This window comes from Meles meles, chromosome 1 (genome assembly GCF_922984935.1).
Source record: "Meles meles chromosome 1, mMelMel3.1 paternal haplotype, whole genome shotgun sequence".
NCBI lineage: Eukaryota > Metazoa > Chordata > Mammalia > Carnivora > Mustelidae > Meles > Meles meles.
The window spans coordinates 49,479,300-49,506,018 of NC_060066.1; the positions used below are offsets into that span (position 1 = coordinate 49,479,300).

The following is a 26,719-nucleotide window of genomic DNA, read 5'->3' on the forward strand; positions in this document are numbered from 1 at the left end:
TGAGATTAGGAAAGGGTTTGTTGTGGGTAATAATAAGGTCTAGAGTGAGGACTGAGGTAAAGTGGCGGACAAGATTATCATAAATGAATAGAAAGTGATCTAAACGAATGATAAGAGATTCAAAGTCGGAGGTTTTAAAGAGGAGGGAGGGGTTATCTAATGCAGAAGGAAGGGCCAAGAAGGACACTTAATCCTGCCTCCAAGCCCAACTAGATCAGGAAGAGAAAATAACTACTTGAGAGGACTGCAGAGGAAGTTAGGTTCTTCAAGAGAGATAGGTTTTAATTGAGTAAAAACACGAGGGGATTGTTCAGAAAAAGCACTGACAGAAGGGATTATGCTAATGAATGACCCAGTTCCTAAGGGCAGAGTGGCAGAGTTTGAGCAGTTGCAGGGCATTGGGTTGTGGTGAGGCTATGGATTGTACAGAGCAGCCAGTGATGGGTTGGAGTGAGGAAGTTTATGATCCGAACTTCTTGTAAGGACTGGCAGGATCAGTCCTAACAGTTGTAGGACAGCAGGAGAGAGAAACAAGTGCTGGGAGGAGAGGAGGAAGGAGCATCTGGCCAGCCAGAAGTCTCCTCTGTAGTCTTGACTACAGATGCCTAAAGGCATAAGAAGAAACAGTCTTACTTTAATTAAGCACAAGGGGCCACCTCACCTTGCTTATTCTTCTTTTACTTTAGCATCACATGCTGTCTCCTTTTCCACATTAGATCACAAGCTCTTTAAAGTGACTAAGAAATTTTACTCATTTTGATGTTGCCTATTGATTGCCAGTACTAAGCTACTCAATAAACATATGCTCAAAAACAAGTCATACTTCTTACTGGATGGAAGGACTGGTTGAAAAAGACAAAGTATTTCCTACTCAGTCTTCTAAGAACTCTCTAGGGCTCCCCAATTCCTGATATTCTTCTGAGTCTAGTCCTAGCAGACCAGGTGCTGTTACGAAAACTGTTGTGCTCAGTCGCTTGTGAAAAGGCCAAAGATATCGTGGCCTCCCTTTCCCTATGGTAAGAAGTAAAAATTCTGCTTATAATGGTATTTGTCTCACTGATCACTTTTTTTTTTTTTAAGATGTCTATTTATTTATTTGACAAAGAGAGCGCTTGCACAGAGCAAGGGGAGCAGCAGGCAGAAGCAGGCTCCCTATTGAGCAGAGAGCCCAATGCAGGACTTGATCCCAGGACCCAGGGATCATGACCTGAGCCAAAGGCAGATGCTTAACCAGCTGAGCCATCCAGGCATCCCTCACTGATCACTTCTTCTTCAGGAGGAGAGAATCAAAAGCCAAGCCAGAGTAAAATTCTCCAAGGACACTACAACCTGTTGTGAGTTTTCTGGGGAATGTAGCCAATCCTCACATGGTCATGCTTGGTGACAATTAATAAATGTCATGGTCTTTTTACAAGAAAGGATCTGGTAATCCTGGACATCTACATCACCATGAGGTACAAGCCAGCCTCTGAACCACTAAGGATTTGATAAGATATGGGCCTAACGGATGATTTGATGTGGAGACAGGGTTGTGGCAGGAAAAGCAGAGAATTCAGAAACTGACCTAGAATCACTTTACAAGTATGTGACCAAACAGCTGAGTCTCTACCATAAGGTGACCACCACTAACTCTCTCATCAGGGCCTCACCAAGGCAAAGCTTCTGTGGCCAGGCCCAAGTTTGGCAACAGGCATCCATCTGTCTGACCTAAAATGCAAAGCTCTCCAGTTTTTCAAGAACATAAACCTGATTATATCATTCTTTTGTTTAAGTTGATTCAGTGGCATCCCATTACCTTTAGCCTAAGCCTGAACTCCCTTGCATTTCCCAGAGGTCCTGCAGGTTGTAAACTCTACCAACCACTCCATTTCATCTCTCCCCTCTTCTCCTACCACTTTTCCTCCCACAATTCATATTCCAGCAACTTTAAGTTCTTTCCATTCCTAAAACATTCAATTTTATACTTGCTGTTGACCTAACACCTTCTAAATGCTTTTAACCCTCTTCACTCAGCCAACTTTAAGGTCTTAGCTTACATGGCACATGCTCAGAAAAGTGCTCTTTGCCCACTAGATGGGTCAAGTCTCCTGCTACAACATCATACACTGATCTCATGTCTCTGTAATTACTCATTTAATGTTTTCTCTCCCCCCCACCCCCACCCCCCGTCCATTATTTCTACGAAGGCAGCAGCTGTGGCTACTTAAGTTACCATTGTATCCCCAAGGCCTTGTCCAATGACTGCAATATCACAGATGCAATTTAAAAAACAAACAAAAAAGTAAGGTGGGTATACTCTCCTGCTGTCCTGCTTAACACAACTGATTGTGAGTGCCACATTTTTCAGGCTACCCAGCTATAAGCTGAGAACCTTTCCCTTACTGCACCCAGAAATCTTTCTTGAGGGATGCCTGGATGGCTAGGTTGGGTAAGCATCTGCCTTCGGCTCAGGTCATGATCCCACGATCCTGGATCAAGTCCCACATCAGGCACCTTGCTTAGTGGGGAGACTTCTTCTCCCTCTGCCTACTGCTCAACCTGCTTGTGCTCTCTCTCTGAAAAATAAATAAATAAAATCTTAAAAAAAAAGAAAAAAGAAATGTATCTTCAATGCATTCAGTATCTTTTAAATGAATAAATCCCATAAAATAATTTTTTAAAAAACCCCAAATGTTCAATTCAATAAAAGAGAATACAGGCCACCTAAAATACTATATTCACTTTATTTCTAATTTTTCTACTGGTTTTGATAACATTTGGAGAAACATTTGGAGAAAGAATAAATGAAAACAAGGTACTACTGTATCACATCAAGAAATAATTTTATCCAATGAGAATTCAAATGGAAGATATATTTAACATCAACTCATATATTAGTAACTTATATACTTATTATTAAGTATGACATCATTAAAACACAAAATAGTCTCTTGCAATCCCAACCAAACTTCTGGCCTCTCTTATGTGTCACTGCCACGACTACCAACCACACGCATAAAGAGACTGGGGAAAATTTATTGAAGATGGTTTTCCTGGAATTTCGTAAAATGAAAAAGACAAAGTATGTCAAATAAAGCATAAACAGCAATGGGGCCCAGAATTTACTCTGGAAAGGCTGCCTAAGGCACTACCCAAAAAACAGTTGTAAATCCCTGATCTGACTTTGAAATGTTATGATCTTAAAAATTTCAGTTTGAAGCACAAGATGACATGACCATACTAATTGGTATGTTATTTTCTCAGTAAAGGCATATTTGAAAAATATTATGTCTGTCCAGGACACTGTTACCCCAATATGTGTTTGTAATACAGGTGTTTATATAAGGTGTGAAAATCAACTTGGTTATTCTTTTAATGCATTTTAAGAACTAATGACACTTGAATGAATGGTGGCACAATAGGGAAAAGGACTATTTTTACATAAAACAATACTAAATCAGCATATGATGTGGTAAATTGGTGAGACTAAGAATTTTACAAAATGGTAATTTAGAAACTCTAAATGCTTTCATTCAGAACTGCAAAAAAGGAATCAATTATTCTCATTTGCTGGAATCACAGTTCTTATGAATAATAACATCGAATAATGAACCTGATCAAGAATGATTAAAAAATAATTTAAAAATTGGAATGAAAAATAAAATTAAAATTGGGGTGATTCTGGTTAAAACCAGAATACAAAATTATGAAGACCAAATCAATCTGACAGTGGTGACAGAAGTATTTGGCTGTTATTTGGCTCATGAAAACAATGAATGCTCCTGACCAGTGGTTTTGGAGTGACTCGGCTACAACCAGGAGCTGGTTAAGAAGAGTGAGGAGGAGGCCCCGAGAGTAGGGCTCTGGACCTGCTCTGGACCTAGAGAAGCCCCACTTCTCTGTTTTACCATACAATGAGAATGTGTGTGTGTGTGTGTGTGTGTGTGTGTGTGTGTGTGTGTGTGTATCTATATATATTTTAAGGCTTCAATTTGTTTAAAAAAATCCTAAAAACCATAGCAATATATATATGCTGTTCCCCAGCACACAAAGAGAATTGAAATCAGGACATAGGAGACAAAAAGGCTCTAAAATTCTGGAAGAATGATCAGTTTTCTTCTGACTTAACTAATGTTAAAGTGACTTGTCCACTGAGATATGTCACAGGGTAACAGACTCCTCATTAGGTACCTTCAGCTAATAGCACATATGCAGAGGCAAGCTAGCTAAGTGGGAAAGGAGGAACCGTTCACATGAGCTAGACAATCACAACAACAGGCAGGTCTCCTCTTTGGCCTGACCTTGGCAACAAGCTGTTTCTGAGAAGCCGAAGTTCTTCATGGCTGAGAGCTCATCTCCTTTAGACATTTCAGAGAAAAAGCTGTACGAGCTGTGGTACAAGTTTTCAATAAGACTGAAAGGCATGTCGGCAAGGCACTGGTGCATCCACTTAAGGACAGACGATAAACACGTAACTTCTAACATTAAATTGTTAGAGATGATTGGCCAACCTACGAATATGCATAGTACTTGGCACATAGGTCCTTTAATAAAATGTTACTGAATCTATTCTGAAAATGTCATGTTTGCTAAGTAATATGCTCTAAACGGTAAAAATCAGGAAAAAAATTCTGCTCTAAAAAGAAGAAAAAAGGATGTAAGGTCCACTCTATCATAATGCAGCAGTGGGGAATTTTTTTTTTTTTTTAAGTTATAACAGGTTTTTAGGCTTAATACATACATTTTGGGCTTGGGAAATAACATAATTAAAAAGCAAAATTTGATTTTGATTAATATATAACCACTATCATGAGTTTAAAAATCAGACTAAAAATGTTACTAAAAAAGGGGAGAAAACGTCTAAATGAATCTGCACAAATGTACAAATCAATGTGTGAAAGCTTACCAAGGAAAATATAAAAATTGTCTTTTTTTTTTAAAGTATTTCATTAGGAAATGGAATTCTGAATTTCCCGTTATATATTTGGTCCTCATAGCTTTCCTGGATAAAGCAGTCCTAACCATTTTAATAAATTCCAATTAAAATACTCTAATAATGTTGAATCTAGGCTAACCTATCATCTATACAGATATAAAATTCTGAATGTCGCATACAGTAAATGAAAAGATCAAATCTGCCTGTGTTTACAGTATTCTACAATGAAAATAAAAATCCAGGAAGGCAAATAAAAATGGCTTACTTACATGAGGTTCTTTTTATTTGTTGATTGTACATTTTAAGAATTGGATATATGCCTTCCCTTCTCATCCAGTATTTTTTAAGAAGTCCTAAGTGAATGCATACTGTTTTGTAAACTGCATTGTCAAAACTGCAGCAAAATTCAGGCAAAGTGAATGTAGTTTTATCCCATGGAAAAGCACTGGATACAGTTATAGGAACAAATTCAGTATCATATAATTTAAGAAGTTCTTGTCACCAGGTATTGTTATGTTGGTTTGTGAAACATATATTGCCTAGAACAAAGTACACCAACCTGCAAATCACAACCCAGCAATTTTCATTCTTTCTACTGACATTCAGAAACAGTATTTTCACCATATGAAAGTAAACAACCACAACCACCAAATCAATTTTTCTCATACGAGTTTCTAATCCCCAGTGTCACTGCAAGTCACTAGCAATCACTGCATTATTGAGTAAAGATTAACTTAGCACTTCCCTCCAAAAAAAAAAAAAAAAAAGTATAAAAAGAATGCTTTTTACATCATAAATGCTGGTGATGAAAAGCACGTAAAAATAACAGATTCATGATTCGGGGTGGGAGGGGAATCCATTGCTCCACACAGCACAAAAGAATTCTGCTCAGGCGGCTATAGCTCTTTTCATTTCTTAGCTGGGTTCTTGGGAGGAAGGAGTTTGTATGTGTTGAAGTAGCCCACCACCTGCTGGGGGATCTCTGCCAAGACACACTGAGCGAGCGCTTCCTTCGGAGCCTTATGAAAAAACAAAATCAGAGTGACTTTATTAGTAACCAAATTTTTACTGGCATTTTGATAACAGACTAAGAATACCTCACCTGTCAGTAAAAAGCAGTAATTCCCAATTCCTAGGCTTATATCCTGTCTTAGGAACAGTCTGCGTAACACAGAATGAGCTAAGTAACCAATGTTACGTAGGAGTGCTTTATTACCCAGTAATATTTATCAAGTCCTTTTTTGGTGCCAGCATTTTGGCATTTGATAATTACTTTTTTCTTTAACTTTTAAAGGTGGGTTTTTTATTCACTTGGTATTAATTTTTTTAACTTTTTATTTTGAAATATTACAGATTCATCGGAAGTTGCAAAAACAATATTCACATAGTTTCTTTCAAAGGTAGTATCTTTTATAACTATAGCAGAAGATCAAAACCAAAAACACTGACAATGGTACAGTTCACAGGCCTTATTCAGATTTTACCCGTTTTATTTTACAAGCACTGATTTGCATGTGTGGATGAAGGATTCTATATAATTTTATCACCTGGATAGATCTGGATAACCATCACCACAATCAAGATACAGAACTGTTTCATCATCACAAGGATCTCTAACATTAACACTTTTAATCACCTTCCCCACAATCATACATTGGCTCCTGGGAATGTAAAAAAAGCATAACCATTCTGGAAAAGTTCAACATTTTCTTTAATAATTAAACAGGCAATAATCATACGACCCAGAAACTGCACTTCTGGGTATAATAGAGAAATAAAAATTTATGCCCACACAAAAACCTGTACATGAATGTTTATAGCAGCTTTGCATATAACAGACAGAAGCTGAAAACAATTAAAGATGTCCTTCAATAGATGAATGGTTAATACCTACTCCGTGGAATATTCCTCAGGAATAAAAAGGAACATTTGCAGAAACAACCCTGCAGAAAATCATGCTGAGTGGGGGGGGGGGGGGAGGGGAAGCCAATCCTAACATTTCTATAACATTTTTGAAATGACAAAATTATGGAAGTGGAGAACAGATTAGTGGTTGCCAGGGGTTACAGGGGGGTGGAGGTGCAAGAGAAGTGGGTGTGGCTATAAAAGGGCAACTTGAGGAGTCTTGAGAGGATGGACCTTCACTGTTTATCAATGTCTATACCCTGCTCATAGATTCTGTGCTGTAGTTTTACAAGATGTTACCACTGGAGTAAACTGGGTAAAACAAAGTCCTGAGAGATTTTCGTCAAATTAACTTCCGGTCTGGCAAATTCATCATATACTTGTATAGAGTTTTTCTGTTGTTACATACATAGGTAAAGATAAAATACATTTTAAAACAGTCACAGCAACACCACTTCCGACAATTTAGGCGTGCAAGTATACAGCTTGAAGCAAAACTGCAAAATCTAATCAGGGCTCTTCAAACCAAAACTCCATGCATCCTCTAACCCCTGACACCTACTTCACTACTTGGTGATGGACTGGTGAAGGTCTGTGTTCGAACTCCTTACTGTGCATGAAGAATGAGGAGGAGTGGTACTCACGTTCTGGAATTGTCTGAAAGGCACAAACTGGACGATATCTCGGATGGCTACCTCTCCTGATGCGGAGCGGAGACTTCCACCATCGCCGTCCAGAAACTCCATGGCACTGAAGTCAGCACCTCCTACTCCGACAATGATGATGGACATAGGCAGCTTGGCAGCATTAACTATGGCTTGTCTGGTCTCATCAAGGTCTGTTATCACACCATCAGTAATGACTAAGAGCACATAATATTGCTGCCAAGAAAGAAAATTATATCCACTGAGCAGGTTGAGCTCCCAAACAATAAAAGCAATGGTTAAAAATGTCTCCAGCTTGATGAGTCATTCAAGTCTCTTTCTTGCTCATTTTCCTTGCCAGTCTCTACCCAGCATACCAGCTACATAAAATATTCTAACATTCTCTAATGACAAGGAAATGTATTCATACAAAAATTACAGGTTTATTAAAAGTGAAACAGACCACAAAATAGGGTTAGCATAAATATAAAGAAGTAAGACATCTAAATGTCAAAGATTAAACTTTTAGTGAGCATAGGAATAAATACGTTAACTTAAGTATTAAAGATGTTGAAGTACTGATCAAGGGAGTAAGTGGTCACTCTGTTTCTAAAAGGTCAAGTATGGAAGTAGAATTGTTTATCAAACTAAAGTGTACTTTTAAAAAAACGGAAAGGTCTGGGGGCAGAATCTTTCAATTCTCTCATTTCTGATAAACATTTTTAGAGGTTGGTAAAATATTACATAAAATTGTAACTCCACCTTTTGGGTCATTTAAATCTGAATGGAAATAAGTTTTATAATAAAGCTAACACATGCTGGGTGTTTACTCTGCCCCAGACACTGTGCACTTTATATGAATTATCTTAGTTCACATTTCAGCAGTCATATAAGGTAGTTATCTCTACCCTACTTTTGGGTATAAAAAGTTATGAAGCTAAGAGAGATTTGGTATCAAGGTCCAACAGATAATGGTTATCTAATTCAAAGCCTTTAAATACAGTAAGTGATTTTTCATCAGCAACTGAAATTGTAAATTTTCTCAATTTGTTAATTTGTTAAGTCTACTTTTGAAAAGGCAGATTTTAATCATTTCTTTTTAGTAAAACCTATTTACGAAAATTAATTCAAATGGCAGAGAAAAGATTCATGAGTATAAGGGTTATTTTTTTGTTGTCTTGTACTTAATGATCACTAATATAACAACAGTTGTTACTCCCGAACCAAAGATAGCTATATCTTATTACTTCATTCTTTGTGTATCAATGGACCAAATAAATGGAAACATGGCACCAGAAGCCACTACCAATCCAAATTCTCCTTGTCCCCTGGTACTATAGCACTTACAGAAGCTGTCTGTTGTTGGGTGGCTGCAGCAGCAAACCTGGCCACATGGTTTATGATTGGAGAAAAATTAGTTGGTCCATAGAGTTTTATCTGAGGAAGGCAGGCCCGATATGCCTCTACAATGCCTTGGATTCCTAGGCCAAAAAAAAGCAGAATTAAAAATTCTCAAACACAATTTAATTGTTCATTGTTTACCATACTGGCTAATTTAATTATATATGTGTGTGTGTGTGTGTGTGTGTGTGTGTGTGTGTGTGTGTTTGTGTCTGTGTATATACATATCTATTGCTTTAGTTAAAAACTCTATATTCAAAAGTTTCTCTTAAACCATGTATTATAAAACTTCATAGCTATGTTCCATTGCAAAAACCTATAAACATTACCGTCCTCCAATAAAAGACATTTATTTTCATCTCAGCCAAATTATTCATTAATCTACAGTGGGATTGTTATATTGCATAGCTTTTGTATTTTAGGAATAAGACTTTAATGGGAAAAGAATCATGAAAAAGTTGCTGCATCTCACAACTGACAACAAGAGGTAAGAAAAATATTGAATAAATGGAAAAACTTTTGCACATGTGGCCAAAGAGTCTACAAAGTCAGATGGTTATAAACCTAATTGTTTTTTTTGTTTTTTTGTTTTTAAGATTTATTTATTTATTTATTTATTTGACAGACAGAGATCACAAGTAGGCAGAGAAGCAGGCAGAGACAGAGGAGGAAGCAGGCTCCCTGCTGAGCAGAGAGCCCGATGCGGGGCTCCATCCCAGGACCCTGGGATCATGACCTGAGCTGAAGGCAGAGGCTTTAACCCACTGAGCCACCCAGGCGCCCCTAAACCTAATTGTTAATTGTAGTCAAGAGTTAGTAGTCAATAACTTAAATGTTAAGCATGGTATGGGAAACTGTATAGTCATAAAAATTCATTTCCAGGTTATATATTGCATTTTGCTGCAGAAATACTAATGTGTGTATTTGTTTATGCCGTACTGCCTGGGCCTGCTGGGATGCTGTATAATGAAGACTGGGCAGGGCCATTCGACTAGCTTTAACCAAGCATGTAAATGGACATGACATTCATGTCTAAGTAGACGTTTTAAGAGCCACTGCCTGTTTTCACCTGCAATCTGGCTCTTTCCCTCTGCAAAGGGAGTAACACATCCCAGATACAGTCCTGGGTCCTGGAGTAAGAAGAAACGTAGAGCAGACTAGCCACATGTAAAGGGATATATAAATAAACTATCTTATTTATATATAAATAAACTATTTGGGGGCGGAAACTTTTTTTCAATTCTCTCATTTCTGATAAACATCTTTAGAGGTTGGTAAAATATTACATACATAAAACTGTAACTCTATCTTTGGGTCATTTAAATCTAGAATGGAAATAAGTTTTATAATAAAGCTAACACATGCTTTATGCAATAAACTATTGCTATTATACATAGAAATAAACACAAATAGAAAGAGAAACTATTGCTATTATAAATCACTGAGGGTTAGATTGTTTATTACAACAGCACAACTTAGTGGAGGCTGAGTGGCATTCCTGGTAAAAGCATTGCTAGTGAAGCTTTAATGCAACATACGCGCCTGTGGAATCCAGCCCTTAGGTCAGAGTGTCCAGGATGCAGATAAGATACTAGAAATCCTCAAGAACTTCCCCCATACTTGTTGAGATCATCAAAGAAATCTGCCTAAAAAGATTTTTAATGCAGGGGCACCTGGGTGGCTCAGTGGGTTAAGCCTCTGCCTTTGGCTCAGGTCATGATCCCCGGGTCCTGGGATCGTGCCCCGCATTGGGCTCTCTGCTTCGTAGGGAGCCTGCTTCCCCTCTCTCTCTGCCTGCCTCTCTGCCTACTTGTGATCTCTATCTGCCAAATAAATAAAATCTTTAAAAAAATAAAAAATAAATGTTCCAAAAATAAAAGATTTTTAATGCAAACCAAAACAGGTCTCTTGCTTAAAACATCCCTAACAGAGCAGAGATCAAGAAGGAAAAGAAGTAGATACTTGACTTAAAACTTTCACAAGACCAACTCTCTTAACATTTAAGAGTTCTAATTCACTCCTCTAAGTCACTTTGAACTCAGGAAGAAGTCAGTCCAGTACTAACAAAAATAGTATTAACATAGGCCAGCAGTAGGATCTTACTGCAATGATACAGACTGAGAAAATTTGGGTACCCAGAGCAATAATACTCTTTCATTTTTATCATCTCAGCTTGCTTTTCAATCTGAAGATATATAAACTATTAATTAAATTCCTTCACAAATATCAATTACCTTCAGTTCCTCCACTAAAATTAAGTTATGCCAAAATCCTTCCTTGCATTAAAGGAACATTTTGTTGGAATAATTTGTATTAGGGTTTTGTTTTTTTTTTTTAAGATTTTATTTATTTGTTAGGGAGAGAGAGAAAGAGTCACAAAAAGAAAACTAGGTAGGGAATTTAAGTAAATCACAAGTAACAAACTGGTAAGAAGTTTGAAGAAAAAAGACAAGGAACAAGACAAGTAACAAAAAGACAAGTAAGAAAAAAGCAAGTAACAAACTACTAAGATATTCAGTATAAAATCTTCCTGTTTTTTAACTTACCATTGCAGTAAGGATTGGATGGATTAAAGTTCATTGGAAATTCATGTGAAACCTGCCAAAAGAGGAAAGGATTGATGAAGCCTGTTTTGCTTTTGTGGGAGGAAAATACTTAAAATAAGATTTCCTCTTACCTGCCACTGAGGAGGTATCTGAGCTCCAAAACCAAAAGCTGGAAACATTTTATCACTAAAAAGAAAATTTGTAAAAAACTGAAAGATCATTTTTTTCAAAAGAGAAAATTTTATCTTTACTCTTAATAAAACCAATAGTTGTTGTTTTTTTTTAATTCAAAATCTTAGGAAAATATAAAGATTAAACCTATAGTAACCACCAGAGAGAACCAATGTTAACATCTGGCAACAATCATTCTAAGTATTTTTCTGTGCAATGAGGGAGAAAAATGTTTCTCTCTATATACTCATAAAAATGCAGTTTGTATTCCTTTTATAATATGCTATTTTCTACTTAAATACTATATATCATTTTGCTGAATAAATATGTAGATAAATCCATAAAGCTTTGAAAACCACAAGTTCATTGGCTTATACCAAACGCATTTGGCAGCAAAACCTGACCTCAACTGACATGAGGTTATTTATAGCTTTTATTCATGTCACTGATTATGAATATTCATACATTTGGCCACAGAAACATGGTGCAAATGCCACATGTAAAATTCTCACATTTTTTGTAGCAAAATAGATGAATATTTGGTCCCAATGGTTTAGGGATAAGGGATATGGACCTGAATATATAACATCATGTGAATGGCTGCCAAGTATTCCACCACTTTATGGATATTCTCCCCCAACTAATAAAGATCCAATGTTTTGCTATTACAAAACACTGTAATGAACATGCTAATCTTTCTGCTAGGACATAAATATATATTATCCTATATATATATATATCCTAGCAGAAAAATTAGTATGCTCATTATGTTATGTTCATTAGTATGAACATTTTAGGGGCACCTGGGTCCCCGCTGAGCAAGGAGCCTGATTGGGGATACAATCCCAGGACCCTGGGATCACTACCTGAGCCAAAGGCAGGCGCTTAACCAACTGAGCCACCCAGGTGCCCCTAAAATGAGTTTAAATATCTGCTAAAACAAACTCCCCTAATTTTTTTTTCCAAAAAAACTTCTTGGCTATTGTGATTCATTTTTCCCTCCAGGAAGTTTTAAAAATCATTTTAGCATGGTTTGATTGCAATTTTGATTAGAATTGATTAATTCTGGGAGAAATTTTATATCTTACATCATTATGATGTCTGCTATGTAGAATCACAGTATATCTCTCCATTTAAACAAGTTTCCTTCTTTGTCCTTTAGTACAACTTTGTAGTTTTCCCTAATTAGAGATCCTAGACCTCATACTGAATTCATTCTTATTTTTTATTGCATTTGAATTGTGATCTTGTATCTGCTATAATCTCTTGAATTGGTTATTGCTGGCTAGTGAGAAATTGCTGGTTTTTACATTTTACATTGTATCTGACTAACTTTCTGAACTCTCTCTACTATCTAATATTTTTTTACTTGATTATTTTAGGTTTAAATTCATTCCTTACAGGTTTGCTACAATTTATGTATGAAATTTTCTTAGCCTCGTGCCCTTGTGAGGAGTGGCTCTGTGACCAGCTATCCCATTCCTTCCATTGTTCCAGGTCTACTCAGGCTCTTTAAATCAACTTTTGTAATTTAAAGCTTTTCTCCCCCTCCCCCCATTCCCGCAAAATCCTTAAATCCAGATTTTCCAATGTAATACCAAAGTTTTACATAGTATTAACTTCTAAATTTTAATGGTTTATTTCTTGAATTTATGCTTATACTCTCTGTCTTATTACTAATATTTTATGCATGTTTTCTCTTTCTTGGGGGTCAGCACTGGCAGATTTGCCTGAGTTTTGTTGACCTTACAAAGAATCATCTCTTCATTTAATTTATTCATTTAGTGAGTTGTTGTTTTGTTTTTTTTTTTTTAACTTTCCAAGTCTTTACTTTCAGTGCATAGAAGAAATACACCACAATACAGAATATACAGTTTGGAAAGCATGTCTCTGGAGCAGACAGCCCAGGCTCAATTCTGTCTCTGCCAGTTACCAGTTGAGTGACCTTGGACAAGTTAACCTCTTATGCCTCAGTTTTCTCATCTGTACACTGTAGATGATAATGGATGATATAGTACCTATGTCACAGCAAAGTATGGTGGATTAGGTGAGTATCATGTAGAAACAATATTAAATTGTGCCTGACATGTCAGAGCTAATTTATAGATAGAATCCGCTATTATTGTTATATCTTTATTTTTTATCCTATTCTTTAATTTTATTTTATTGAAAACCTAGTTCATTTATATTCAATTTTTCTTGCTTAAAAATAAAAGCATGAAAAGCCAGAAGTTTTCCTCTATAAAGACATGACCACACTGTATTTTAACTACCTAAAATTTAAATTAAAAAAAAAGGAGGGGTGCTCCTGGGTGGCTCAGTCATTAAGCGTCTGCCTTCAGCTCAGGTCATGATCCCAGGGTCCTGGGATGGAGCCCCACATTGGGCTCCCTGCTCGGTGGGAAGCCTGCTTCTCTCTCTCCCACTCCCCCTGCTTGTGTTCCTTCTCTGGCTGTTTCTCTCTGTCAAATAAATAAAATCTTTGAAAAAAATATTTTAAAAAAAGATAGGACTATGTATAGTCTTCTTGGTGCCCCTATTTCTAAGATAGTCTGTTATTATACTTCAGTTTCCGCTTTGTTTTTATTTTTAAAGATTTTATTTATTTGAGAGAGAGAAAATGAGAGAGTGCGAGCATGAGAGGGGGAAGGTCAGAGGGAGAAGCAGACCCCCTGCTGAGCAGGGAGCCCTCAGGACTCGATCCCCAGACTCCAGGATCATGACCTGGTGGGAAGGCAGTCGCTCAACCAACTGAGCCACCCAGGTGCCCTCAGTTTCCTCTTTGATCTAAGAACTTGTTAAGATTTTTTTATTTCCATATGGTAAATTTTGTTTTAGTTATCCTTTTGTTATTAACTTCTAGGTGGCAGTCTGATAAAGTAACTCTGTAAACTTTTTATTTTTTACATAACCACCACTATAATTATGTTACTTTAAAATTTTTATTGCATTTCTAACTACTTTCAGTTGAAATACTTTGATATTCTTATCAAACATGTCCATGGTTATATTTTCATTTTGGATTATGTAACAAAGTTTTCTATAAAATAGTTTTTTTATTATATTTAATGACTTTTGTCTTAAATTCTACTAGGCTGATATCAAAATTGTCACCTTTGCTTTAGATTTGTTTGCATTTGCCTGAAAATTTACCTCTTTAAATATCATAGCAGATTAATGAAAAGCTCCATCAATATATGTAAGGGCTTTAATCATAAAATAATAGGCAAAGATAAGTGAAAATTTATACGGTGCCCTAAGAGATCCAGAACAAAAAATTATTAAGGCGGACTTTCTTTTCTATTGTTTGGTAAACCTTCAAGAGGTCCTATTTCATCTATTCAAAAATAGATTCTCAATACATTGAGAATCTATTCAAATTTTTAGAGCAATCAGGTCAAGTTATCTTTTGGCACTTGTTCAAAGTTGCCATTAAGAAAATAATTTGAGGGGCTCCTGGGTGGCTTAGTTAGTTAAGCATCCGACTCTTGGTTTTGGTTCAGGTCAAGATCTCAAGGTCATGAGATCCAGTCCCAAGTGGTGCTCTGCACTCAGCAGGGCGTCTGCTTAGGATTCTCTCCCTCTCCTTCTGCCCCCTTCCCCCACTTGCATGCTGTCTCTCTCTCAAATAAATAAAACTAAAAAAAAGAAAAAGGAAAATAATTTGACAGTGACTGCCAAGAAATAGACATGTTAATAAACAGTGTCTATAAATGTTTACAAAATATGTCATCTGGACTTCATTTACACAGATAACTTATCCTTAATAAATAAACCCCAAGGAAACAGTTGACTCTAGTCAGCTATTAAATAAACAAGCTATATATAATACATTATAACTGATCACAGCTAGAGAGAAGAGGTCAAAAGTAAACCCTAAGACTGTGACAAAGAGAAAACTAGAAAAGAGAACACAAAAGATTTTAGGGAGAAAGTTATTCCCACCACACCCCCTCTCCCACCCCCAGTCAACCCCAGCAGCCTTACCACCACCAATTATACCAGAGTACTAGCAGATGAAACAGAAACTGCCCCTTCTGGAGAGCTATGAAAACAAGTATTTTAGTCATACTCACGTATCATAATCTTGAATGACCAGTCCCACAGACCAGATAGCAGTCAAATACTCATTAACACCATTGGGGCTAATGTAATGAAGGGAGTCAGGAGACCTTGGGTCGCCATTAGAGCCAGTGAAGTCCACTCCCACCTGCCAAATAACAATCACAGCCCTTACTAAGGAGAGGCCATATGTTCAATGTCCAGGAGACAGACAGACATTCGTCCCAGAGCCTGCTGCTGCCATCTCCTAACAAATGTCTGGGCCTACCAGTATTTCCACAGACAATTAAACAAAGCTTAAGCCTGAAACAACCTGCTATTCATATTTTTTCTAGATGACTCAAATCCATGAATTATTACACCCAGGAGTTTAGACATAGGGCTTGTTTTGTAGGTTGTTTAACTAACGCTTTCTGTAATTTATATTACTCCATCGGAAGGAACAGATCTTATCAACAAAGTTGAAGGCTTCCTGAAGAACTTAGACAACCTGTCTGAGGAGACCATACTAAACGGCTTGGGTAAATTTCAAAGTCGGTTTTACAAGAAAATAAAGAACAGTGCAAAACTGTAGGAAAAAAAGTAACATGTTTCAGCTTACTTTGAGAAAGTCAGTGTTACTTACAGTAAAATTCAGTTGACATCCTCCCATGATATAGTCAAGGAATGTGCACTCCACTGTAATCTAAAAACAAAGAGCAAACTCTTAAAATCAAAAATCTCTTACTAGGGTTCCTGGATGGCTGAATTAATCGAGCATCCAATGCTTGGTTTTGGCTCAGGTCATGATCCCTCGGTCATGGGATCCAGCCCCACAACAGGCTCTGCACTCAGCCAAGAGTCTGCTTGGGATTCTCTTTTCCTTTCCTTCTGCTCCACAATGCCCCATAAAAATAAGTAAATAAATCCTTAATTAAAAAAATCTCTTACTATACAAGAGATACAAAGAGCTCTCTGGCATATATTTTTAACAGTTTAGAAACTGAACAGAACCATGATATAAGCAGGTGGAAACCACACTGGTATTTGAGGTTAAGTATCCCTGCCCCTACTTGTCATAAATCTGTAAGATCTTAATTTGAGATAATTAAAGTAATGTTAAGATTTTTTTTTTAAAAAGATTTATTTATTTTATAGAGAGAGATAGAGAGATGAGCAGGGGGAGGGGCAGGGGGTATTAGGGACAGACAGAGAGAAGCAGACTCCCTGCTGAGATGGGAACCCAAATTGGGGCTCAATCTCATGACCCCAATACCATGACCTGAGCTAAAATCAAGAGTCCAACACTGAACCGAATGAACCACCCAGATGCATCTAAGATTAGAATATTAATGGCCAAAAGATGAAATACACTCACTTCAAGTTGTAAGAAACTAGTAATGAGTCTAATGAGACTCTAAGTCTAATGAGAGCTTGATAATAATCAAGATTTAAAAAAAAAACCAAAAAACCAAAAAAACCATTTGTTTGTTGCAAGAAATCTCGTGAATTTTTCACTCTATTTATAATATCTCAACTTGAAATTATGACCAGGATAGATGCACTGGGTTAGATCATTTCTACTAATACCCTGGGAAAATACCGTGATATTTCACATTTCCTAAAAATAAGGGAAAAAAAACTTTAATATTCTTTGTCTTTTGCCAAAAAGTTATCAAACCTTAGAAACAAAGTTACTTGAAAGATTTCTATACTATTTCCTACTCTCTTCTTTTCCCTAAGGGTGTCTAGATGATCATATGATTTTCAATTGCCCATAATTCAATTCACATTTCCTAAGTTCAGGAAAAATTTTAATATTCTTTGTCTGGTTTAATATATACCATATTGAGAAAAGAACTTGAAATGTGATCTTATTATACTATAAATGGTAAACATAAACTAACCTCACACTGTTTCACACTGATAACACCTGAATTCTTGTAGCTTTTCTTCTTTTGCCTCTTTTTTTCATTTATGCATTCAAATTCCACCTGTAGGAAGAAAAGACAAAATATTACTTCTTACTAGTGATATAAAAAAATGCCAATGTTGGGGCGCCTGTTGGCTCAGTCAGTTAAGGGTCTGCCTTTGGCTCAGGTCATGATCCCAGGGTTCTGGGATGGAGCCTCCTTCTCCCTCTGCCCCTCCCCCCATTCATGCTTGCATGTGTGTGCCCACACATGCACTCTCTGTCTCTCCGAAATAAATAAATAAAATGTTTCTTTAAATGCCAACGTGAATTTAAATGCTTGGAATCAAACCATCCGCTGATATAGGTCTGCTGCAAAATATAATTTTGAAATAATTACATAATAAAATATGTGAAATATTTACAACTGAAATTTCTAAAAGGAATGCCTAAGATTGTATACCTTTTAAAATGGTTCCTAAGGGAAAAAATAAATAAATAAATAAATAAATATAAATAAAATGGTTCCTTAGTATAGATTTTGCCTCGATAGATGATTTCCTTGCAAATGCTTCAAGTAACATTCTTCATTTTTTATAATAAGGGAAATAAAATATTACTTTGACTCATTATTTTCAGAAAGAAGAAAAATATCCTGCTTAGAAAAAGAAGGGAAAAAACCTACCATCAGAAAACAGAAATATATGGAGCCTAACTGTATGGTGAAATATGCAAAGATCATCTTTTTCCCCTGGGGATACTTTTAGGGATAGAACTAATACCTTACATCTTCTTTCCAGTGTAGCTCCTTTCCCCAAACAGGATGTTCTCTTCCACCTTCTAGCCACCTATCCATCCATAAGGCTTGGCTCAAGCTGCCCTCCTCTATAACATCAACTCCTATTCAGTTTTTTATCTCTCTAAACTTCTACAACCATATAAAATTTAGTTACATGCTTTGCATTATTCTCAATTGTTTCATTTCATTAATTTTGTTTCATACCCAGGATATAATCATCTCCAAATTATACCTTCAAATTTTCTCTATCTTGATCAACTCAATGAACACCTGATGAGTCACCTTTTCTGATTAATAGAAAGTAACTTATAGGGTGTCTGGGTGGCTCAGTGGGTTAAAGCATCTGCCTTCAGCTCAGGTCATGATCTCAGGGTCCTGCGATCGAGCACCACGTTGGGCTCTCTGCTCAGTGGGGAGCCTGCTTCTCCCCCTCTCTCTGCCTGCCTCTCTGCCTACTTGTGATCTCTCTCTGTCAAATAAATAAACTAAAAAATCTTAAAAAAAAAAAAGAAAGTAACATATACTTTAGACAGAGTCATTGCTAATTTTCTAGGAATCAAATATTAAAAGGTACAGTAGATACAACAATAAAAAACAAAATTATGTGAAATAAATTCTTTCATAGTTCAGGATCCTGCCAGACTTCTCAGTCATCATCATGATGACTACTGAATATTTGTGATGCGGGGAAGCCTTAAAGAGAATTCTCATTGGTAAAAGACTGTGTTACTTCATTTCATTTATTCCCACTTTGACAGAGTGCCTACCAAGTGGCAGGTACTATTCTAGGCACTGAAAACACAGATGATAAGATATGGCTCTGCCTTTGAAAAACGAGAGTGGGTAAACGTTGTCATCGCAGCAATATTAAAAGCTGTATTCTGTCGTGGAGAAGGGAAGGATCAAGATAGCTAGATTTCGAAAAACTTTACATGACCCATAAAGTATTACAGAGTTAGTTGTTCATTATCTCCTAAAAGTAGGTCATTTACTGATTCTGCAAGATAGCGACAAAGTGAAATTACTAAGACAGCAATCCAGACCACGCCTCTTTAGTTCTTTTAGGTAGCTTGTTTTATTTGAACTCTTCAGATTTTTAGCATTTTCTATTAGTTCTGCTTTTTAAAAAAAAATATTTGAATAGGTATTTACAGGGGCACCTGGGTGGCTCAGTGGGTTACGCCTCTGCCTTCGGCTCAGGTCATGATCTCAGGGTCCTGGGATCGAGCCCCACATCAGGCTCTCTGTTCAGCAGGGAGCCTGTTTCCCCCTCTCTCTCTGCTTGCTTCTTTGCCTACTTCTGATCTCTGTCAAATAAATAAAATCTTAAAAAATAATAAATAAAACTGGGGTTTTTCAATCAAACCAAATATATTGTCTGAAGCTAAAGGAAACCAAACCTCTAACTATAAATATAAACTTATACCTCCAAGTATGGATTTTGGATCATCCAATTACTACACAAATAAAATCCACAGATTTCAGAACATTTTGGAACACAGCAAAAACATGGCAAACAGTTTGCTATACCAAGGAAAAAAATGAAATAATAAATACATGGCCAAACAGTAAAGTACATTCAAGTAACAAAGATGCAACTTACAGGTGAATTTCTGGAGGCTTCTTTCAGTTTTGTCATGGTGGTTTGAAATGTTCCAATGAGATCATGTGACCCATCATTATCATAATCATAACACTCTACCTAGAATTAAGTATAATAAAAATCTATAAAAATCAGCCTCTTTTGTTTAAAAGGATTGCCTGCAGTAAATGGGACTTAACCAAGAAGTGTCCTATTGATGTAAAAAAGTGAGAATGTTTAATAGGAGAAGTAGGAACTAACTTCCTGGAGGAAGTTAGTGAACCACTTTCAAACCCCAGCTATTCTTGCAATGGGCATCTAGGATAGATCATAGGCAGATTGAAAAATACAAATACTGTTTAAATTCCACATTAAACAGTTTCCAGTTCACCTATCATGCCCTTTATAAGAGCTGATCAAGTCAAAATGGAATTACACCTTCTTTCTCATCCACTTCTTCACTTCATTATCACTACACAATGACTAAGAGCCATCAACTGCAGGAAGAAAGGAAGTCAGTATCCTAGGCAACTAAAACTTGTATAATTAAATCCTAGATGATTTAGAAATATGGCAAATATATTTCATTAGCTGCAATCTGGTAAGGCTAGGCTTGTATTCAGAGTTAGACAGGATGAAGTCAGATCTGCATCCTTCTGAAAATCAAAACTCTTAGAATGAAAAAGAAAATTTGAGGAAAAGAGTACGTTAACCACTGAGGAAGTATCTAGACTGGGTCATATTAACTCTTATTTCCATGTAAAACAGGGTGAATTCTATTCCTATCTATGGCTGTCACCAAATGTATGTTCTTTCTTAAAGCAGACAGGAGAGAACTGAGAGTACCTGACGTGCATGCAGCTTTGTGCCAAGTTGACAGCAGAGCCAGAGGGTAAATATTCACAAGAATACCTGATTACTCATTGCAATGAGAATATTAAGATGGTGTGAACTGTTAGCAAACAGACATGTTCATTGTAATCATCGAATAACTAATTTTTTATAGTGCTTTGTAATTTCAGAACGGATTATCTCATTCCCGCAAACATTTATTATGTGCACTGCACACATTATCTACACAGGCTTGTGAAGTAGGCAGAGGAATTAAATAGTGTTAGAAGATGATATGTTTTATTTGGCAACCGACATAGGTAATATAAAGCTGTGCTAAGGACACTTTTGAATTTTTCTAGAGATTTAAAATAAAAGCCTGTAACTGAGAGTACTTGCCAAGAGAGTATCCTTTACAAAGTTATATTAATTACCAAGTTAAAATGCTTAGGATTTATGTGTTCACCCAGAAAAGTGATTTATTTTCTTCTCAGTTCTATGAGAAGTGAACTGTCTGCCTATCATAACAGGAAGTGTTTCCTTCCTTACTAATATTTTGGTTATTATTCCAGGGAGACTATAAATCAATCGATAAATACAAGGTCTGGAATTGCAATTTTGATTAACTGTAATGGATTTTTATTTGTTGTAAACAGTTTGGTCTCTTACCCATTATGAGAGTTTGATTCTTGCTTTACATATCTGATATGTAATTTTTAAACCAAAGTCCCTTTATCTGACTCTTTATTTGAACTGTGAGGGGAAAAGAAAATGAATGATCTTACTAATTTTTTCCAAAGAAAGTAAAATTAAGATAAAGACAAAAGCAATCTTAGTATTATCATGATTTTACTTTTTAATAGATTTTTTTTATATATGGAAAGTAGAACTTGATATTTTTTTTCCTAAGAAAGCTCTATACTCAATGTGGGGCTTGAACTCACCACTCTGGGATCAACAGTAGCATGCTCTACTGACTGAGCCAGCCAGGTGCCCCAGAACTTTGCATTTTAGATTTGCATTCAGGAAACTCCAACTTCTATCTAGGATAAGATCAAGCTTTGATAAGGCCAATTTTGTTTTTAAAGAAAGTATATGAACACCTAAAACTCTTCATATGCCTGAGACTTCAGGGAATGTAAAAAGATTTGTAAGTTGGAATTTCTGAGAGCTCAAAACCACATAGGAAAATTACAAAGGAAAACCATACAGAAAACTATATAGGAAAAATTCACTGTTGCCCCACTGAAGGCAAATATTTGGTGCTAAAGAAAGATGTGACATTTATACTGCAGGCCTATGTTCAGATACAATTTCAGATAAATCATGTAATGATTTGTGTCTTTTAATTTCTCTTCTCAAAAATTCAAAAACAAGTACTACTGGCTGTTTCAAATACTGATACAGTATCAGCAGTGCTTGTGACAGTGAAATACATGCATATATACATATGTCCCCTATGTATATATGTAAGAGAATGTACGCACCACAAAACACTACATTCACTAAGGCATTCCCATTTTAGGCAGGGGGGCAGCATGCAGGATTATTTCTTTTATTCACTTGATCTCATGAGAATAATAATACATGCCGGAGTGATAAAACTGGCACATTCACAGAGCAGTGAAGAAACTATGCATGATTCTGACTCTATTCTCTGCTCTAAAACGCTTTACCACACCTCTAAACCATTTCCAAACACCAAGAGACTCACAGATGGGTGATTTTGTAATATTGCAAAGAAATACAGCACTAAACAATGTAAAGACAGTCATGATGTGGGAAACCAAATTGTGTATAGTTAACACAAACTGAGAAAGTTTTAAGAACAGAAGACATTCATCAGAGAAAACTCAGAAAATCAGTTTACTTACTATAATAAAATAGCCCTGTAAGCATGCCACTGTGTGAAAAAAAAGTTTAAAAAACATTGTTTCATTGTTAACATATTATTGCAAGCAATCAGTTATGGTTTAGGCATTTCTTTTCCCCAGCCTTTCCCTGTTTCTCAGGTCTAATAAAGTTTCGCTTATTATTTTTAATGTGAAAAGCAAAAATTGTAGAGGTAGTACAATTATAGAAAGTAATTTTTAAAACTGCTGTTCTACTATTTATTTTTTACCTAAATTTTCACTGTTATTTGAAATAACAAATAAATTCTACTTATATTGATTTTTAAAGTTCTCTGACAAGTTCTCTGAAGACAAATTTTTTTGGATCTAAGAAATTAAGTCATTTTAATGTAACAGCATCTGTGCTTTATATAATGGTTTAGAAAACTTTCACTTTCATTAATTTAATCCTTCCCTTTTTTGTAATATAGACATTATTTTCTCTATTGTGTAAGTGAAGAAGTTAGATGACCTGCCCAAGATCCCTTATCTGGTTGAAGGCCTAAGTCAAGACTTGCACTACAGCCTGAGACGAAATCTTATGCTCCGTGTCATCACTTTTCCTGTTTTTACCGTATTCGTTACCAAAGGAAAAAAACTAAAACAAAAACAACAAACTCCACTTTGGTTTGCTGACAACTAAACACAAGAAGAGGCTTCTATCTGGACTCTTATGTAAAGAGACTCCAGGATAATGTGTCTTAAAAATAATAAATATTTTCTAATAAATGGCTATAAATTAAAACATTAAAAAAATTCTTAGATGCCTGATACTTCCTGGTCCCACTCTGCTTTCCTAATACTTTATAGTAAAGCCATCTAGAAGTTTTCAATGAATATCTTGCTCTGAAAATAAGTGATGGAAAATGCCACCACTATTCTCCTCTGTTGCTAATGGCAGAAGGAAGCTCTGGGTTTTTAGTCAAAGTAACATCTGCTTCTATTTGCAAGGGACATGCCAAAGGCAAAGAAGGCAGTTAAAGTTTCCTATTTGCAGAAAAAAGGAATCTTATTAAAAGGAGGAAAGATTTAAATTGGACATTTTTTTTTAATGAAGAGTAAAATGAAAATCACAATTTTTGATTAAGCATTAGGCCAACAGATCAGTCAAACGTAACTACCCTTCAATTTACTTATCAGAGACATTTCTATTTTAATATTCCTAAATACAAATAAAATATAATCCTTACAGGTATCTATTAGATCACTTACTTCTATTAAATACTATCTAATCAACTAATGTGTGTGTATACATAACATATATATTACTTTAAATTACCTTGATCGTTTTGTCCATATCTCCATAGCACAGGGAGTTAAGAGAGATTTTAAAAGGCCTCCAAACAGGATTCAAGTTATTTTTAATAACCTATAAAATGAAGATACAAAGACTAGTTAGAAAAACATTCAGTTCTTGCTACACTCTCACCAATCATCCTCCACCTTTGCACCTAGTCAACTTTGTCAATGAAAAACTATCTAGGACAATATTATACAAGTGTTAGAAGAAAAACGTGATAGATACATTCTGAGAAAAGAAGAGAAACTACTTGGAAAATATATTTCACCCATTATAAGGTACACTTAGAAACTACAGATTGTTGATTTTGTGGGAAACCAGGGTTTTCATTGCAGGACACAGAAGATTCAAATTTGGAATAAGAAAGGATGAGAAAGAACCTTGTTGGTTTGGGCTTAAATTGAAGAAATAGTCTAAATTCATGATTTAAAATTTTTGTAAGTATACATACACATAATAAACATATACACAAATATACGTTTCCCAGCTATGTCCTTTGAAAAGGCATAAGTGAATTGACATCTCAGTAGCAATGAGTACATCTAAAACTACTCTCTTAGAGGAATAGGGTTCCAAGAGAAAGGGCTCAATCCAGACCTGGGAGAGAGTGAGCATGATGCTACCTGAGAATATAGTTTAATGCAAAGTAAGAGAATGCAGGGCACCTGGCTGGCTCAGTCAGAGGAGCATAAGACTCTTGATCTCGGGGTGATGAATTCAAGCCCCAGATTTGGTGTAGAGATTACTTTAAAAAACAAACAAATAGGGGCACCTGGGTGGCTCAGTGGGTTAAAGGCTCTGCCTTCAGCTCAGGTCATGATCCCAGGGTCCTGGGATCAAGCCCCACATCAGGCTTTCTGCTCAGCGGGGAGCCTGCTTCTCCCTCTCTCTGCCTGCCTCTCTGCCTACTGTGATCTCTGTCTGTCAAATAAATGGATAAAATCTTTGAAAAATAAAAAAAATTTAAAAAAACATAAAAAAACAAATAAATAAATAAACAAATAAACAAAAGAATACTTAAAGACTAATGGGGTTATGTTAAAGGAGCCCTTTTGGGCCTTTCGACATCACTCTCCCCGGTCAAATGTGGATTAATCAGAACAGCAAAAATAATGACAGTAATGAATTATAATATAATGAATATACCGTGTTATAACAGTCATGAGCCTACAATGATACCAAAAATAAAAAAGGAAGTGAGAGGAGAGATGAAAGAGGTATATCTGCTATTATATGTAAAGGGATGAAAATTTTAGAAAAAAATCACTATTTTATAACCCCTAATATAAAAACTGACTTAGGTATGGATCATCAGTAGATGGGTGATACACAAAAGAACAGTTTAATCATGCATTCTCAAAGTATCACACCACAGATCACTTATTAATTACAAAGGGGAAAAAATGGGACTTTATCATGGCAAGATCTGGTGGTCACTAGCTTAATCAAGTAGACAAGGTTGGCAACATCAATACTGGACAGCTTGAGACCATGGTCCTCTGATGATACAGAGAAAGGTATACACACATAATGTTCTTGATGGATTTGTTTGATTTGGATATAACTGTAAGGGAACAGAAGACTCAGAATGTTGGACACACTGGTCTTGATTATTCAGGAGATTCAAGGGCATTAAGATCTAAGACAGATAGGGAGAAGAATCGTATATATTGGGAACATAAGAACCAAATGCAAAATGTGAAATGCAAAATGTGAATCTTTAATCAATCCTAGACAAAAATATGTGGAGGTATATATACCTCCGTGTGTGTGTGTGTTTGTGTGTGTGTGTGTGTGTATCAATCAACTACGGAAATTCAAAGTTATATGATACACTGATGTTATAAATTTTAAATTTTGAGTCCTAAACTTCCAGGTGTGATTGTATAGAAGAGTGCCCTTCTTCTCAATAAAAGCCTGCTGTGGGGGGGCGCCTGGGTGGCTCAGTGGGGTAAAGCCTCTGCCTTCAGCTCAAGTCATGATCCCAGGGTCCTGGGATCAAGCCCCACATCAGGCTCTCTGCTTAGGAGGCAGCCTGCTTCCTCCTCTCTCTCTGCCTGCCTCTCTGCCTAGTTGTGATTTCTCTCTGTCAAATAAATAAAATATTAAAAAAAAAAAAAAAAGCCTGCTGTGGTAATAAGGTGATGTCTGTAGCCTGCATTAAAATGGTTCTGCAAATGGGAAGTATATGTGTGCATGTCTGTGTATATGTATATGTGTGTCTGTGTGTGAAAGTGAGTGAGTGAATGAGAAAGAACACACATGCAGATATGACCAGGTGGCAAATCTAAGTGAAGGATACACAGGTATACATTTTAGTGCTTTTTACAGGGTCTTAAATTTTTCAAGATAAAAATTTTACTGACAGTTCAGCATGGTAGTACCTCCACATGAAAAGAAAAAAAAAGAAATGAGTATGTTGATCTTGTATCTCTGGCTCTATATGTCTGAACTCAGATTGATATTTTTACAAGTACATAATTTTTAAAAATTTAGATTACTACAATTCCAATGGAAACCTCAACTCTACTTTTTCAAATTCAGATATTCACCTCTGTTCGATGAACCATGAGCCAGTTTCCATCAGATGTCTGCTTGTGGAATTCCAGGTATGGATCTGACTTTCCAAATAGATCCTACATTTAAAAAAAGTCAATTATTCTCCTGTGAAACCATGTGAAACCACACTTTACACATGTTACATGTTAGTAGTACTGAAGCCTAGCTCCATAGTACAGATATATACAGTATAGTACAGTAATAAATACAAATCCCAGTCT

General features: G+C 36.1%; 1 protein-coding gene across 2 annotated transcripts in view; it reads right to left on the reverse strand.

The window, feature by feature from the left end:
* Window positions 1–2,704: 2,704 nt before the first annotated feature.
* The window catches only part of CPNE3 (copine 3), a 47,519-nt gene continuing 23,504 nt past the window's right edge, over window positions 2,705–26,719 (reverse strand). For both annotated transcript variants that reach the window (XM_046019334.1, XM_046019332.1), the window contains 11 exons: window positions 26,492–26,575; window positions 23,919–24,008; window positions 19,938–20,036; window positions 17,531–17,617; window positions 16,270–16,329; window positions 15,659–15,792; window positions 11,543–11,597; window positions 11,412–11,463; window positions 8,812–8,945; window positions 7,465–7,701; window positions 2,705–5,934 (listed from right to left, as the gene is read on the reverse strand). In XM_046019334.1, the coding sequence (XP_045875290.1) occupies window positions 5,824–5,934; window positions 7,465–7,701; window positions 8,812–8,945; window positions 11,412–11,463; window positions 11,543–11,597; window positions 15,659–15,792; window positions 16,270–16,329; window positions 17,531–17,617; window positions 19,938–20,036; window positions 23,919–24,008; window positions 26,492–26,575 (1,143 nt within the window). In that variant the 3' untranslated portion in view covers window positions 2,705–5,823. The remainder of the gene's footprint in view (window positions 5,935–7,464; window positions 7,702–8,811; window positions 8,946–11,411; window positions 11,464–11,542; window positions 11,598–15,658; window positions 15,793–16,269; window positions 16,330–17,530; window positions 17,618–19,937; window positions 20,037–23,918; window positions 24,009–26,491; window positions 26,576–26,719) is intronic.